Source organism: Boeremia exigua, assembly GCF_020726555.1.
Source record: "Boeremia exigua strain MPI-SDFR-AT-0100 chromosome Unknown C7974scaffold_4, whole genome shotgun sequence".
Classification (NCBI taxonomy): Eukaryota; Fungi; Ascomycota; class Dothideomycetes; order Pleosporales; family Didymellaceae; genus Boeremia; species Boeremia exigua.
In genome coordinates this window covers 1,020,851-1,035,521 of record NW_025763521.1, presented here as the reverse complement: position 1 = coordinate 1,035,521, position 14,671 = coordinate 1,020,851, and the positions used below count along the sequence as shown (strand labels likewise).

Here is a 14,671-nt window from a genome sequence, read left to right as displayed (position 1 = left end):
CAGCGGTGGTGCTGCGGGCTCGAGACGGTTCGCGTGTGGTTCTATCGCAGTGCCGACGCAAGGACCTGCTTCGTCGTCGTCTGCGCGAGGCCGCTCTGCAGCGTGTGCTGCAGCAGATGGCCGCGCGTGTACCACAGCCGGCGGGCGGCAGCGCATGCACTGCAGTGCGAGCGTGCTGCCGTCGGCGTGGGCTGCAGCACGGGGCTCACAGGGCTGATCTGATGAAACGGCTGGCGGCGGCTGATTGGCTGCGCTAAACGTCTGCCGGCCATGGGCTGGCGCTGAGCGTGGTGTCTTTTCGACGGCCAACCGTCCTCTCGCCTTCCGCCCTCCGCCCGTGAGCTCGCTCGCTCTGTCACCCCCGTCCGGCTCTGTCGCCTTTCCTTCGTTGTATCTTGGCTATTCTTCGTGTCTCTTCTTCCGCCGGCCGCTTCTCCCCGCCCCGGCCCCGCCTGCGCTTCGTCCCGATCCCCTGACGGCTTCGCATTCGAGCTCCTTTGAGGCCAGCTGTGCTGCAGGAGTCCCCGAGCCGCCGCCCGCCTCCTGTGCGTCGCCCGCCCGTCCGCTGCCGCGCCTGCTGACGGCCCAGAATACCGCGCCATGTCCGCCAACCACATGGCCAACCGCAACAGCACCCCCGAGGGCTCGTCCTCGCTGCGCCCGCCCGTCAACCGCACCTCGCTCGGCGCCGGCCACCACCTGCGCGCCTCGGCCGACATGGGCGGCTTCTCGTCGCCGCTGGCCAACCGCGGCATCCGACCCGCGTCCGAGATCTACTTTGGCCGCCAGCCCACGCCGTCGGGCAACCCCGACGAGATGGAGCGCGCCGCCCAGCAGTGGCTGGCCGACATCGACCAGTACGAGAACACGCTCGAGGAGATGGCCACGGCCACGCTCGACCAGGACTTCAAGGACGAGCTGAGCGCCATCGAGCAGTGGTTCCGCGTGCTGAGCGAGGCCGAGCGCACCGCCGCCCTGTACGCCCTGCTGCAGCAGACCACCCAGGTGCAGATTCGCTTCTTCATCCAGGTCCTGCAGCAGATGAGCAAGAGCCTGCCCATGTCGGGCGTGCTGTCGCCCGCCAACTTTGGCGAGAAGGGTACTTGTCCCGATCAGTCTGTAATTTTTGTGCTGACCCCCCAGACCCCATGACCCAGAAGCTGAGCGACGCCATGAGCAAGCTCACCACCGCCGAGAACCGCCAGTCGTTCACCGCCCGCCCGCCGCCGTCGCCGGGCGCCGGCAAGCGCGCCTCGGGCCTCGACCCGTCGACCATCCACCGCATGTTCCCCGACGCCGCCGCCGCCATCGCCAAGCAAAAGTCCGAGTTCACCGAGGCCGTTGGCGTGCCGCCTGCCTCGAACCGCAACAGCACCATCGGCCCCGACCGCAGCTCCATGCTGGCCCCCACCATCTCCGCCCCCGACGACAAGAAGGAGAACGGCCCCGCCTCGCCGTGGAATGACGCCCAGTCGGCGCGTCCCAAGTCGTCGGGCCAGCCGCCCGCCCCGCAGCCCGCTATGGGCCAGTTCACCGCGCCCCCGCCGTCTGCTGGCCTGCGCTCGCCCCGCCTGCCGCTGCAGCAGGACTCCAACAACGTGCAGACCACCACCCTCAACGCCCTCGAGGCCAACTCGAACATGGCGCTGCTGTCGCCCGCCTACCAGGGCGGCAGCTGGGCCTCGCAGCTCAGCACCCCCATGGTCGCCAACTTCGGCCAGCAGGCCAACCAGGCCGACATGGTCGCCAATGCCACCGCCATGAAGCTCGCCGCCCTCTCCACCGTCAACAACCGCATCCAGCTCGACGACGTCCGCAAGTACCGCCGCGCCCGCTCATCCGACGGCAACGGGCCCCTATCGCCCGGCTTCCCGCCCATGGGCAACAACATCCTCATGACGAACGAGCTCGGCCAGGTGCTGACCCCGCAGCAAGCCGCCGCGCTCCAGGCTCAGCAGCTCGCCGCCATGAACGGGCGCCGCTCGCGCCCCTCCTCCCCCGGCTTCGCCATGCAAGGCGCCATGTCCGGCATGAACTCCTTCACCTCGCCGCAAGCCAACGGCTTCCTGGCCGCCGACTACACCAACGCCGGGCTGATGAGCAACGGCATGTCGGCCCTGACGCTCGGCCAATTCGGCCTCGGCGGCGGCGGCGGCTTCGACACGCACAACAGCGGCTTCCTCGGCGACGAGATCAACCGCGGCCGCTCGCCCCGCGGCCGCCGCGGCTCCTCCAAGCCCCCGGAGGACCCCACCGACCCGTCGCTCCTGCAGGACATCCCCAACTGGCTGCGCAGCCTCCGACTCCACAAGTACACCGACAACCTGAAGGATCTGCAGTGGCAGGAGCTCGTGGAGCTGGACGACGCGGGGCTCGAGGCGCGCGGCGTCAACGCGCTCGGTGCCAGGCGGAAGATGCTCAAGGTGCGTTTGCAAAGCCTCACTCACTTGACACATCACCTCATACTCCCCCATTCTACCCCTTCATCCTCAACCTCAAACTCACCCCCGATGTCACCCTAACACATACCTCACGCACCCCGGCTAATCTCAATAATCGCAGGTCTTCGAGCAAGTCCAGGACGCCAAGAAAGACGGCAAGTTGCGCTAGTTGCGCTCGCGCCGGCCCGCGCCCGCGCCCCTGAGACGCAGTTGGTGTGCGTAGCGCAGTACTGTGCGGCGCAGTGCAGTGCAGTGCAGTGCAGTGCAGTGCGGTATCTTAGATTTACGACCCTCTTTTGCCGGCGCTGGTGGTGGAGGTGGTGGTGGACTGCGGACTGCGAGTGGACTGTGGACCGCAGACTCCCCCACGAAAGCAGGTCGAGCCCATGTCTCAGGCCACACAGCACACAGTGTCCCTGCCCCTTCTTGTCCCCGGGCTGTTGTGATGCTATCTTATCCATCTTTCTCGGCCTTTCTTCTTACATATGGGTGTCCTTTTTTTGGTGTGTGTGCGGGGTTGTGCAGGTACAGGGTACTGCAGCAGGGCGTGTGTGTGTGTATCACAGCGGACGAGTGTGTGTAGTAGCCACGTGGGTACGTGCCCGGTGGACGCAGTACAGAATATGGGTGTGTGCCTGTGCGGTATAGTATGTATGCGTGAGGGGACACGAAAGGGATGGGTGATGAGGGGGTAATGAAATGATGTTCTTCTGTTCTTGAGGGTGCGGGGGGTTGGGTGTTTGTGGTGCTGTGGTGATGCTGTGGTGATGTTTGATGTCCATGGCGATGGCGATGTCAATCCCAATGCCGACACTCCATCGCTGCCGTCGAACCATCTCAACAGCGCTTTTCCTCTCCACGGCGTTTTCATATGGCACTGTCCTTCTCTACGGCATGTCCCTCACCATCACACCAAGCACACTGCAACACCAAGCACACTACAACACCACACTGCAATCCCCCGATATACTCCACCGATATCCTCTACTGCTATTTCTTACCGCTTCGCCCATCGCCACGCTTCCACACCAGACTATCACCAGCCTCCGTGGTACACGCAGGCCTGGATGTCCTGATATGTATACATGGGTACTCTGGCGGTGGGTGGGAACTGGAGACTGGATGGAGACTGAGATTAAAGACTGAAGACCGAAAACAGAGCAGCTGCGTCTACATGTCCACGTACCTCTATAGCTCCATATCTACATATCTATATATCTGCGTTCTGCATGTGTGTATGTGTATGTCTCCCTATATCTGCTACCGTATTTCTGCGTGCCTGCGTGCCTGCGTTTGCGTCTGCGCTTGCGTTTTGTGTTCTCGCTGCGGCATGTGCGTAACTCTGGGGAGTTCGTCCCCTTGCTCTCTGCAGCTCCGCTCTACAACTCCATCTCTAGTACTGGATATCTCGCTGCCGGCTCCGTTTTTGAGGAACCTAGCTCTGCTGTGTCGTATCCACAGCGCGCTCCATCTCGCCATTATCTTCCTCTTGAACGCATCGTTTGTCCTGGATGCCCTCGCTCTTCGAGGGGGTTATACGGTTCCTCATATCTCGTCACCGAGACTGCTCAGAGCGCCGGGTTCTGGGACTGATATCTCCAGCCCTTTGTATATGATTGCAGCACTTTCGGTCTTGCAGCTGTGTCCTCAAAACACCTCTCCTCCTTTGTTCACGTTGAAAACCCGCACCTGTAATTGGACTTACCTCTCTTCCGTCGTGTACATCGCCGCCCTCGCTCTCGACCTCGGGCCTTGTCTTCTCAAGCCTTGACTCCCCGAACACAGAGTCGTTGGCACGGCACCTCCAACCTGCCTCCGTACACCCAGTCCAGCGCCGCGCACACCCGAGATTCCAGAAACCCGTGTTCGTGTCCGTGTACGCGATCTTCATACCTCATTACCGTAATACCTCAGTACCTCAGAACCCACAAAACCCACACGCAGGTCGCTGGCTGGGACCTAAGAATCTCCTCACCTCAGACTTCCCACCTCCAGTCTCCTCACCTCCAGTCTCCTCACCTCCAGTCTCCTCACCTCCAGTCTCCTCACCTCCAGTCTTCTCACCATCAGTGTTCCCGCCTTCTATCCTTAGTCTCAAGCTTATCTTCATTCCACCACCTATCTATACCTAGCTACACCCATCTACACCCAGACAAGACAAAATCAGACTCCCATTGCATTGCATTGCGTCGCATCGCATCACATCGCATCACATCGCCCACCCGCAGTGAGAAACAGCATCTGAGCGAAAAACAATCTGAGCGAAAAACAATCTGAGTGAAAACCAGCATCAGAGTGAAAAACAGCATCTCAGTGAACCCACACCACCTACCGCACTGAAAGAAAAAATTGCACATCCGCACATCCTCACATCAGCATATATAACGTGATCAGCACAATGCGATCAAAGCATGCGATCAAAGCATGTAACCAACGCAAGTAACCAATACACGCTGACCAACATCATACACAACACTGTGTAACACTATATAAGACCATGTACACGATACGAAACGATACATCACCCTCGGACTCGCACAATGCCATACCATGACATGCACAATGCCATACCATGCCATGCCAAGCACACTGTCAGCGAGGAGGGCGTCGTGTATTGTGGGAGCACTTCACTTTCTCCTCAGTGCAGCAGCGCAGGATGCTCGATTTCCCCATGCGTTTTAGATAAATTATCACATCAATCTGAGATGACTACGACGACGTTGAAGTGCCCTTGAATGATGCAAAATACCACTGTCATGACTCCTTTCGTGTATCGTGAGGTCACTTTCCATATCTCACTGCATCACAGGTCACTTGATCTCTTTACGTGTTTCGAACTCTATACCACACCACATCAAGACGGCTACGGTGACATCGACTCACCCGTTCACAACACATCACATCACTGTCATGACTGCAAGTTATGTCACAGCTTTCATTACTCCAACGCGGAAGGTAGATACTCGCAGTGACTTTTTTCCATATCCGATTTCCAATATTGCCCGATTATGGCCGCCAGGCCCAGCAGCGACCAGTCATAGCTGGCCCATTAGTGGCAGCGCTGGCGGCCAGATGATCACCGTGTCGTATCCCACTTCAGAAAAAGTAGCCCTCTTCCATGCTGATGTAGTAGTCCTCGTCAGGGGCGCGGCAGCTGACGGAGGGATGCTCGATCATGGGCCCGACCGGGGTGTTGGGACAGCCCCAGCAGCGCATCCTTGGCCACGCCCTCTTCAACATGTGATTCTTGAGAAAGGCGAAGGACATCTCGAGTCCCCTCGCGAACTCCGCCGACTTGTAGTGAGAGTACGTGGCGTCCATCTTAACGGCGCGTCTTCGACGTAGAGCGGTGAGACAGATTCCTGAACAGGTCTCCTCCCTTGTGCCACCAGCGCTTTAGGTGGTCGATGAGTCGGTTGCGATGATAAACGACACTGGGCATGCCCTGAGCGTCGCTGAAAGTGTGGCGGTTTGAGGTAAAAGCGCTTGCTTCACCTGCAGTGTCTTGGAGGAGTGAAGGTGCAGAGCGGCGAGCAGATTCAGGTGAAGGAAGCCCGAGAGGGTGGGCAGAGGTGGGGGATTGGTCTGTTGCTCGAGTGCTGTCGAGCGTAGCGTTGCGGGCGGAAGAGAAACGCTCCCTCAGTCTGCTTCTGCGCGTGACCTGTAGCTCTGGTTCGTCGTCAGACGTGTAAGAGAGCAAGAGGTGGTCGCGGAAGATTGCAGTAGGCGGTGAACAAGCTGAGGTGGGGTAGCGTTCACCAGGTTCGTGATACTGGCCACGGGTGCGCTCAAGCCGCTCGAAGCGCTCCAGCTGTCGAAAATCCTCACTCGGCTCAAGACCTACCTCGCAAGGCCTGGGAATTGGCGTGAGAACGACAAAAGTGCTTACAGAAGACGTGTCAGAGACGTTGTTGCGAAGGTGCGAGGGGCCAGGACGCGGTGAATGCCTGACCGTCTTCGACGGAGGGAGTGAGATGTCGACCGAGGGAACTGTTGTTGTTGCCCAAGGGTAGTTTTTGTCAGAGTTCCAGGGACGCGTATCAGTCTTGGTTGGGGTAGACGCAAACGATCTCAGAGACCTCGTGGTCAAGCCCAGATCAACGGATGCTCGCAGATCGTGGTGACCACCAGTGGTAGCACGGGGCCGGAGGCGAGTAGGTGAGAGCGTTTCGAGCTCGGCGGGGTGAGTTTTGGGGCGTGTTAAGCTGCTGGTCTTGGTCACGCTAGCGCGAGATTCACCTTGTGCAGGCCCGACCCCCTCATCGCCCTGGGCAACTGCAACATCGCCTTCTCCTTCTTTGTGCGTGAGCTCATCGTACAGTGCGTCGTCCATAACCATCATGTTCGGCGATCCAGGTAATGGCCGCAGACGTGCAGATGAGCGCTTCTGTGCAGGGCCGCCGACGTCGTGGATATCCTCCATGGCATGCTCCATAATCATCTCCTCAGCAACGAACGGACCTTCCTCGCCAGACTTGTAGTACCCCTTGAGTGACGGTAGGAGCTCAGTGATGCGATCTGTAAGACCATTGACCGAAGGCACTGTCATTTGCTCGATCTCCGCCATCAACTCGGGCGACATCTCTGTACGCACGGCCCCTCGAGGCGTGTTCAGCCCATCAAGTTTGTCATAGAAGCTGCGGTACTTCTCTCGCATTTCTCCTACTGACGCTGGCCGCGGTGGCGTATCGTCGTGGACCTCAGGCACCTCCACCGACACGTGAGCCAGCGAACGCGAGCTGCGCAGGCGCACCACCTCGTCTACCTTTTCGAACAAGTCCATACGGCTGAAGCGCATCAGCGGCAGCTCATGTGGCTGGCTCATGGTGCTGCTGCCGAGAGCGCTCTTTCGATATGAGCCTGCTGACGACCTCCTCGAGAAAAGAGCTCCATCATCGACCGAGGCGCGCACGCCACCAGGAACGCCAAAGGGGAATCGGAAATTCGAGTTCTTCAGATTGCTGGCACTCGTGTTCAAGCTCGAGTCCTCGTGTGACTCCTCTTTGAGATCTGGGAGATGGTGGAGGCCCGCAGGATACCTGTACTGCGACAACCTCAGATCGGTGGTGGTGTCATCACCCGAAGACGGGAACGGAAGGTGTGGCTCGCTGATGCTCGCGGCCTGGTTGTTCAGGTTGAGAGATCTACGGCCATGCCATGCAAGATGCGTAGTCGTCTGGCTGTCTCGACGGTTGTCCACAGGCTTGGGGACACCGGCTGGTGAAGACTGTACACGAGACGTAGAAGAGCTATCCTTGGAAGAGTACACAGATGAAGGGTCCGCAGGAACGGGTCCTGAGCTGTTGAATGACAGTTGACGTGAAGAAGCAGTAACACCCACATTGTGCACTTGTGACGGGGCGCAATCTTTGGGTGGATCAGCTCGCGTGGGAACATGGGTTTCCTTGAACAATGCCTTCTCTGGAGTCTTGATGGTATCACCGAGAGATTGCTGTGACGAATGTGCCCTTTCGACAGGGCGCAAGGTGTCACGAGAGCTGTTGCTGGTCTTCGTCTGGTCTTCCTCTTTACTGGTCCTCTTGCCCCAACGCTTGAATAGCATCCAGGACGCAACACTCATCGATCGTTGAGCCTCTTTCGAAGTGCTGGACTCTCGGGGTGGTACTGGAGGCGGCTGATGAGAACCGCTGAGAGGAGACGACGACCCCAAGATTGACACCGCGCTGCCTGGCTTGGAGCTTGCTCGAAATTTTGCAAGTAGAGAACTTGACTCGCGAGGAACACGCGTCTTTCGGAGTACAGCGGGAGCCGGAGGCGAAAGCGGTCCTTCAGAGATGGGCCTCGGGGTCAGTACTTCGACAAGCCGAACGGATGACGATTTTGCTACAGGCCTCGATGCAGATCGACGAGGCGTTGTGAGGTCTTGAGCGGTCTTGAACGAGTGTGCGTCTGCATCCTGGATCGATGGTCCCGGACCGGACCTATAGGACTTCGCCTCGTCATCGTTTGCTGGACTACTCTCGGAAGGCTCAGATTCTAGAACATCCGTCGCAGACTTGAACGACTCAGGGTCAGATGACTTCTGCGCATGACTGCTCCTACTCTCAACCACGCGGTCTTTCTCAGGTTCGATGTCAGGTTCCTGCGTGTCCTCCTTCGCAACACTTCCATCTCCATGCCTAGAATCGGTGTGTTGATAGCCGGCCAGAAGATCAGACATGTCAACATCGGTGTTGGGCGCGGTATCTGGAGGCAACGGCGAGTCCTTGTCAGGCATGGGTGGTGCGCCAGAACCTACCTGAGCTCCAGTGACGATGGGAATCGAGCATCTCACAGCAAAATCAAGCGTGGAAGAATTGATGACGCTGGAATCAGCCTGAGACAAAACACTGAATCGCCTATCCAAACCATCATGACGTCCGGAAGTCTTTGCCTGTGTCGAGACATGGCGATGGGCCACACCTTCATGCTGTAGGCTCTCGTCGTTGTCACAGGCGATGGTAGCTCCAGAGTCACTGACGTCCACCGTGGTCGAAGCCGCCTCAAGTACCTCAAGAATCATGTCTCTAGTGATGCGCCGAGGGACTGGAGATGCAGGGAGTTCTGCCACATCAGGAACGGCGGCATTCGATACCTGCATGGTACCGGAGTTCCAAGTGCCACGAGCTGGAGTCGTAGGCTGCGCGGAGCCATGTTCTTCCTGTGCAGTTCTAACTTGCTTGACGGAGTCAGCCTGAATGGGGTTGACCTCCGGCTCCAGGAGGTGTTCACGCTCGAACTGCTCGCTGTAGTCATAGTAGCGTGGGACACTGGGGACTGTCTCTTTCACAACCCTGCCACTGACAGTGTCGACACGGACTTGGGTGTTGAGCATGACCTCCATCGACCCACTCCGTGGGGTCGGGGGTAAGGGCTGGTCAGACGAAGACGTGTCAGGTTCGTTGCGCTTCTTGATCGAGCCACGACGGAACTTTCCCTTGAATGGACTCTGGATCGCACTAGGTCGTCGGAGCGGTGCGACAGGGTAGACCAGCGGCGGAACAGGAGGAATGTCCTCCTCGAGTCCATTGTAATAGGCGGAAGGGTGATCGCGGCGCATGCCTGACGCTCTGTCCTGATATCCAAGGCTCGCATCTGAGGGGATCCTCAGCCGCATCTGTCCTTGATGCTGGACCTGCCCTTGGCTGTCATAGCTACGTAAGCGTTGCGCACGCGAGCTAGCGGCGTCGCTCAAAGCAGGTGATGCTGGCCGGTATGAGGGACGGCGGAGTCTAGTGGGGTAAATGTATGGTGACCTCGAACGCTGAATGAGCTCGTGGCTGCGCAGGCTACCAAGCGACCGATTGCTTGACAATCTGAAGGCCCGCTGGGTGGTGTTGGTCATCGAGAAGGACCGCTGGCTGTCTCTGTTGTTGTAGCTGCCCGGGTGGTGCGTTGGAATGAGGGGCGACGATCCTGGCAGATCCATCACCGTGGGTGAGAGGGTGTCAGCAACGTACTGCGGGCCAGCTGGCTCTCGCGTGGAGGGCCGTCTGGGCGCTGAGGAAGACGAAGGCCACTGCCGATGGTGCTTGCTTGCACGACTGGAGTTACCTGACACGGACGAAGCTGTGGAGAGCCTGCTGCTCGTGCCAGCACGACCTCGCTGACCTCGAGGCACGTTGCTCAAGCCAGAGAGATCTCCGGTGAGGCCGACGACGTTGCCCATCTCAGTGGACGTACGCAGCATGGACATGATGCCAGGGGCTGAGGCGAGGTGGTCCTGCTTGTCAGCTCCGCCATTTGGCCGGAAGGTGGCTCGAGATGCAGCAGACAGGTTCGACGCCCTGCTGGTGCGCCCGCTGGTGTTGGGATCTCGCTCGTTCAGCATCGTGCAGCCTGGAGCGTAGCAACGCCAGCCCAGATGCTATACTGGGCGTAGAAAGAGCTGTGGTAGTAGGGTGGGTGGGGGGTGAAGATGTGGGTGATAGTGGGATGACCAAAAGAGACGACGCCGGCGAAGCTGAGGCTATTCAAAAACAAACGAGTGACGGCGACTCCGCTATCACCTACGCACAACCAAGACGAGAGTGATGCTGACGATAGACAAGCGGCGTGCAAAGAAAGAGAGGAGACAGAAGGAAGGCCGAGCACAAAAGGGTATGACCAGCCAGAGTGGCTCTTACCTCCACGATGCAGGCAGGAGGGCGCCGCAGCTCATGAACCGCACGGAACGCAGCGACAACAGGGTGAGAGAGAATGGCAGAAGGGACTATCCGGCTGAACGACAAAGGAGCATCAGGAGCAGTAGCGACGTTGCGGCCACTCTGACATTGATACCTACTTTCCCCTTACCACAGGCCCAATGCATCGCACCCGGCAGGCTCAATGCCTCCGCTGCAGCTTTCAAGCTCCTTTCGATACTGCTTGCGCCCAGGGCAAGCTTTGCGCGCCCCTGCTGAAAGAATCGCACGTACAAACTTTTATCAGAGCAGCACACCCTATGCCCCCTCGTTCCTCATTCTACCCGCACCCACGAGGTGCGCTGGAGGTCGGCGCACGCACTTGCCAATATGGCATTGTCATTACACTGGCATATGGAAGAATTCATGTACAAATTGTATGTACGCAGACAAGAGATGCCAGAAAGACTAAGAGACAAGAGTATGGTATATACACAGAATAAGGAAAACCAACCAGCAAACAAAAGGGTATATGGCTGCGAGATGCCAACACAGACAACGCCCGCTTGAAATGATACAAATCAAATGTAAGGGTATGTGGCTCACTCCGCAATGGTATGTATGTCGTTCTTCTTCTTTGTGAAGAAACGCCTGAGCGACTGAAGACTGCCCCTTTTGAGCAGTCTTTTACTTGCCGGCGTCTCTGAGTAAGTGCTTGCAGAAGTTGGGGGCCGATCTGGCGGATCGGCAGATTTTACTGATCGTAGATTTGATGAAGTAGATGGTGTTATAGAACCCACGCGACCAGACAAGGACTGTTTAGGTGTATGCTGGGCACTGCTCGGAAACAGGCCAAACTGAGCGTTCGAAGACGCCGAACGTGGCGATGCTGCGCTAGTCGGCGACATGATCGAAGCCCCTGATAATGAAGAGTAAGCTGAGTCCTTTGCTGTCACGGGCGGACTATCTCCTTCTTTGTTGGACGCTCGCCGATGGCCGTGCTTGTGGCCCATGCGGCCTGCTTCTGTCTGGGGTTGTGCGGTAGCCTTACTTTGCTCTTCGTTGTGCCAGGCTTCGTGGTGGTACTCGGGTTGCTTTGGTGCGGGTTGTTTGGGTTCGGGTTGCTTTGGGGCGGGCTGGCTTTGTAGGCTCTGTTGGATTTGCTGGCTTTGTGCAGGCTGGCTTGGCACATGCACATCAGGACGAGAAGCAGGCGCTGGGGACGAGGCGGGAAGCTCAACCTGTTGTTGGCGACTTCCAGCCATGTACGGGTTTACGGGCTCAGGCTGCGGCTGGTAATGTGGCACGCGTGAGATGGGGCGGCCACGGACTTCTGCATCAGGGAACCCTCTGGGGTCTGGCTGTGCAGCGGTGAGAATCACGGGCACCTGTGGCGTGGGCGGCGTGGGAAGAGGTTTATTCTGTGAGCCTTTTCGAGAGGCTCGACGACCATTGTCGCGTACGTTTGATTTGGATGAGTTTCGCGATGATGAGGTGGTCGCAATCTGTGCAGCTGTTAGCTTCGGCACGGCTGCATATGACAGGTGACCTACCAGACTTCGCCGACTGGCGGCACCACAGCGCTTCTCAATCTCATTGCAATAACTGCTAACTTGCACCAGCACAGTGCCGAGACGTTCGGCCTTGGTCACGAGACTCTGTAAAAATTGAGCCCAGCCACCCGTGTTTCCACACATGGCCGAGTAGATGCGGCCGACATCTTCGTTGTGGTAGGCCCACTCGTCGCCAATGTCGCGCAGGTAGTGCTCCAGCTCGTGGTTGGCGTCGCGGTAGATGCTGATGTCGACGAGGTAGTCGTTGAGCAGCTGCGACATGCGGTTGATGGTGCGCTCGATGGTGATGTTGCCGTCCAGCAACGAGGCGCGGTAGGAGCGGTCGTCGAGCAGACGGTCGAACTCGTTGACGTGCTCCATGGGCACGCGCAGGCACTTATGGCGGAAGAGCATGTCCTTCATGCTCTGCTCGAGGTCCTCGTTGGCGCGCTGCAGGAAGCTGTCGAGCTCGTTGACGTGCTTGAGCAGGATGTCGGCGACGTCGGCGGTGGACTTTTCGAGGCGCTGGTGCAGCAGGTGCACGCCGAAGACGATCTGGGTGATGGTCTTGAGCAAGGGGTGGTGCTTGCCCTTGGGGTGGTGGCGCCAATGGCAGCTGTAGGTGTAGTTGTAGGCCAGCTCCTCGGCGTCGGCCTCTCTGCACAGCAGCTGCTGGCGGGTCTTGACGCCGCGGCCGGGGGTTTTGAAGGGCACGAAGCCGGTCTCGCCGGTCGCGTCGAGCATCGACTCCTCGAAGGCGGCCTGCATGGACGGCAGGGGGTGGATGGGGAAGGTGGCGGTCATGATGGGCGTGTCGCGCTCGTCGTGCCATGCGAAGGGATCGCGACGACGGTCGAGGCTGCGGCGCCCGCGTTGAGAGGCTCTCCGGAGAGGCACCATGGGCAGCGGTGCCCGAGTCGACGGCGCTGCGCGGCTGGCCTGGAGTCCGAGGCAGCTCCCGCTATCGCGCGCAGGCAGTGCCGGGCCCAGACGGGCAGCTCGCAGTGTAGGGCGACGTGCGCATAAGCAGCGCACACGCCACGGGGAGAGAGGCGCCGAGGTCTGAGGTGTGCGGCCGCTGGGGGGCGCCGGTTCAGCAGTGCTCAGCGCCCGGCGAGGTGTGCCACATGGTTCTGGGGAGTCGAGGGGGCCACCAGGGCTGCACAGGCACGGCGGGAGGGCGCGGACGAACGAGTGTGGGATGGACTCGATGGAGGCTCAGGAGCGCTGCAGTCAGCTCAGCTGCCGATCGACGCCAGGAGCGGAGCGCAGAGTGCAGAGCAGCCCTCGCTGGCCTGAGCCGGCCTGGTCGCCTGCCCGTCCGCGCAGGGGCCGCTGAAGCGTGCCGGCGTGAGGGCTGCTCCGAGCCCCACGCCCGACCGCGAACCACGCCTGCCGCCAGTGCAGCAGCGCCGTCCGCGCAGCCAGAGCAGCCCGAGCAGCCCGAGCAGCCAGAGCAGCGCCGCCAGTGCCTGCCTGCCAGCGCCAGCGAGCCACGCCGGCCGCCAGCCAGCGCGAACCACGCCCCAGCCAAGCGCACCAGGGCGGCAGCAGCTGCTGCAGCTGCTGCAACTCTATCCACGCCGCCGCGAGTGTCGCCCTGCCAGCACTGCGCTGCTGCACGCACGCTGCACGCTCGCTGCACGCCGCCCTGCACTGCGACCCCTCCCTGTGCGACGACGGGCCTGCGCCGTGCATGTCGCCTGAGACCAGCACTGTGCCAGGAGACTTCTGCTGCCAGCGCCCGCCAGCATGCCCAACGCGTGCGCAGTGCTGGAGCGCCGTGCCTGAGTCAGCCGTCTTCTGTTTCAACGTTTCAACGTTTCAATGTTCCAACGCTACTGCAGACGCCCCAGGAGACAGCCGACGTCACCACCGACCTCAACGGCGAGCGACCGCGCCTGCCACGCGCACGACCAGGGATCGCTGCAGTCGGAATCGGCTGCAGCCCGGCGCCTCCAAACCTTCGTCCGATGCCCTCGACAGCGAGCATGCTACCGCCCTCACAGGACCCCAATCGCCCACTGCGCAACCACGTCGGCCTCAGCTTCACGCGACGCGCTTCACATGCCGACGCCGACGCCGTCCCCCGCCAGAAGCGCCGGCTCAGGAACCATGACCACGGCCCAACCAAGCGCCTCTCCAGTGAATATAGCGCCGAGCACCTCTGCCCCTGATCACCACGCAAGACCGCGACCAGTAGCCAAGCCTCGGACAACATCCAGGACAACATCCAGGACGACACCACCGACACATCGACCAAAAACGGCATGAGCACCGCGACTCCAAGGACCACTCTCGCACTCAACGTCCCAGCAGGCCCAGGCGGATGGACCCTTCCGACACCAACGCCAATGACTCGCTGCTAAAGCCGATCGCCGAAAAGCAGCTCCCTCTTGCAGCAAGCCAGTGGGTGGACAGCAAGAGGGAGCTGCTTTTCGGCGATCGGCTTTAGCAGCGTCCATGTCGAGCGCGAAGACTCATCCTCCATGGCCATCAACTGCAGTCCACGGATAGACTGCAGACAGCGACGTCGGGCGCGGAGACATCTTCC

General features: G+C 59.8%; 5 protein-coding genes across 5 annotated transcripts; 2 read left to right on the top strand and 3 right to left on the bottom strand.

Moving 5' to 3' along the window:
* The first annotated feature begins 315 nt into the window (after positions 1-315).
* Positions 316-2,679, top strand: C7974DRAFT_462195 (uncharacterized protein). Its single transcript, XM_046146190.1, has 3 exons — positions 316-1,099; positions 1,144-2,423; positions 2,563-2,679. Exons 1-3 carry the CDS (start codon positions 601-603, stop codon positions 2,608-2,610), a joined length of 1,827 nt encoding a protein of 608 aa, XP_045998973.1. The 5' UTR covers positions 316-600; the 3' UTR covers positions 2,611-2,679.
* A 481-nt stretch (positions 2,680-3,160) lies between these two features.
* On the top strand, positions 3,161-3,721 carry C7974DRAFT_390186 (uncharacterized protein). The gene has a single exon (XM_046141450.1). It carries the CDS (start codon positions 3,216-3,218, stop codon positions 3,585-3,587), a length of 372 nt encoding a protein of 123 aa, XP_045998972.1. The 5' UTR covers positions 3,161-3,215; the 3' UTR covers positions 3,588-3,721.
* Positions 3,722-5,409: 1,688 nt separating this feature from the next.
* On the bottom strand, positions 5,410-10,376 carry C7974DRAFT_355603 (uncharacterized protein). The gene has a single exon (XM_046139577.1). It carries the CDS (start codon positions 10,270-10,272, stop codon positions 5,764-5,766), a length of 4,509 nt encoding a protein of 1,502 aa, XP_045998971.1. The 5' UTR covers positions 10,273-10,376; the 3' UTR covers positions 5,410-5,763.
* Positions 10,377-11,116: 740 nt separating this feature from the next.
* C7974DRAFT_147717 (uncharacterized protein) lies at positions 11,117-13,130 on the bottom strand. The gene is made up of 2 exons (XM_046135705.1): positions 12,118-13,130; positions 11,117-12,069 (listed from the first exon to the last, which is right to left on the bottom strand). Exons 1-2 carry the CDS (start codon positions 13,015-13,017, stop codon positions 11,167-11,169), a joined length of 1,803 nt encoding a protein of 600 aa, XP_045998970.1. The 5' UTR covers positions 13,018-13,130; the 3' UTR covers positions 11,117-11,166.
* Positions 13,131-13,872: 742 nt separating this feature from the next.
* On the bottom strand, positions 13,873-14,481 carry C7974DRAFT_390179 (uncharacterized protein). Its single transcript, XM_046141449.1, has one exon. The coding sequence runs from the start codon at positions 14,387-14,389 to the stop codon at positions 13,934-13,936; it is 456 nt and encodes a 151-aa protein (XP_045998969.1). The 5' UTR covers positions 14,390-14,481; the 3' UTR covers positions 13,873-13,933.
* Positions 14,482-14,671: the final 190 nt, after the last annotated feature.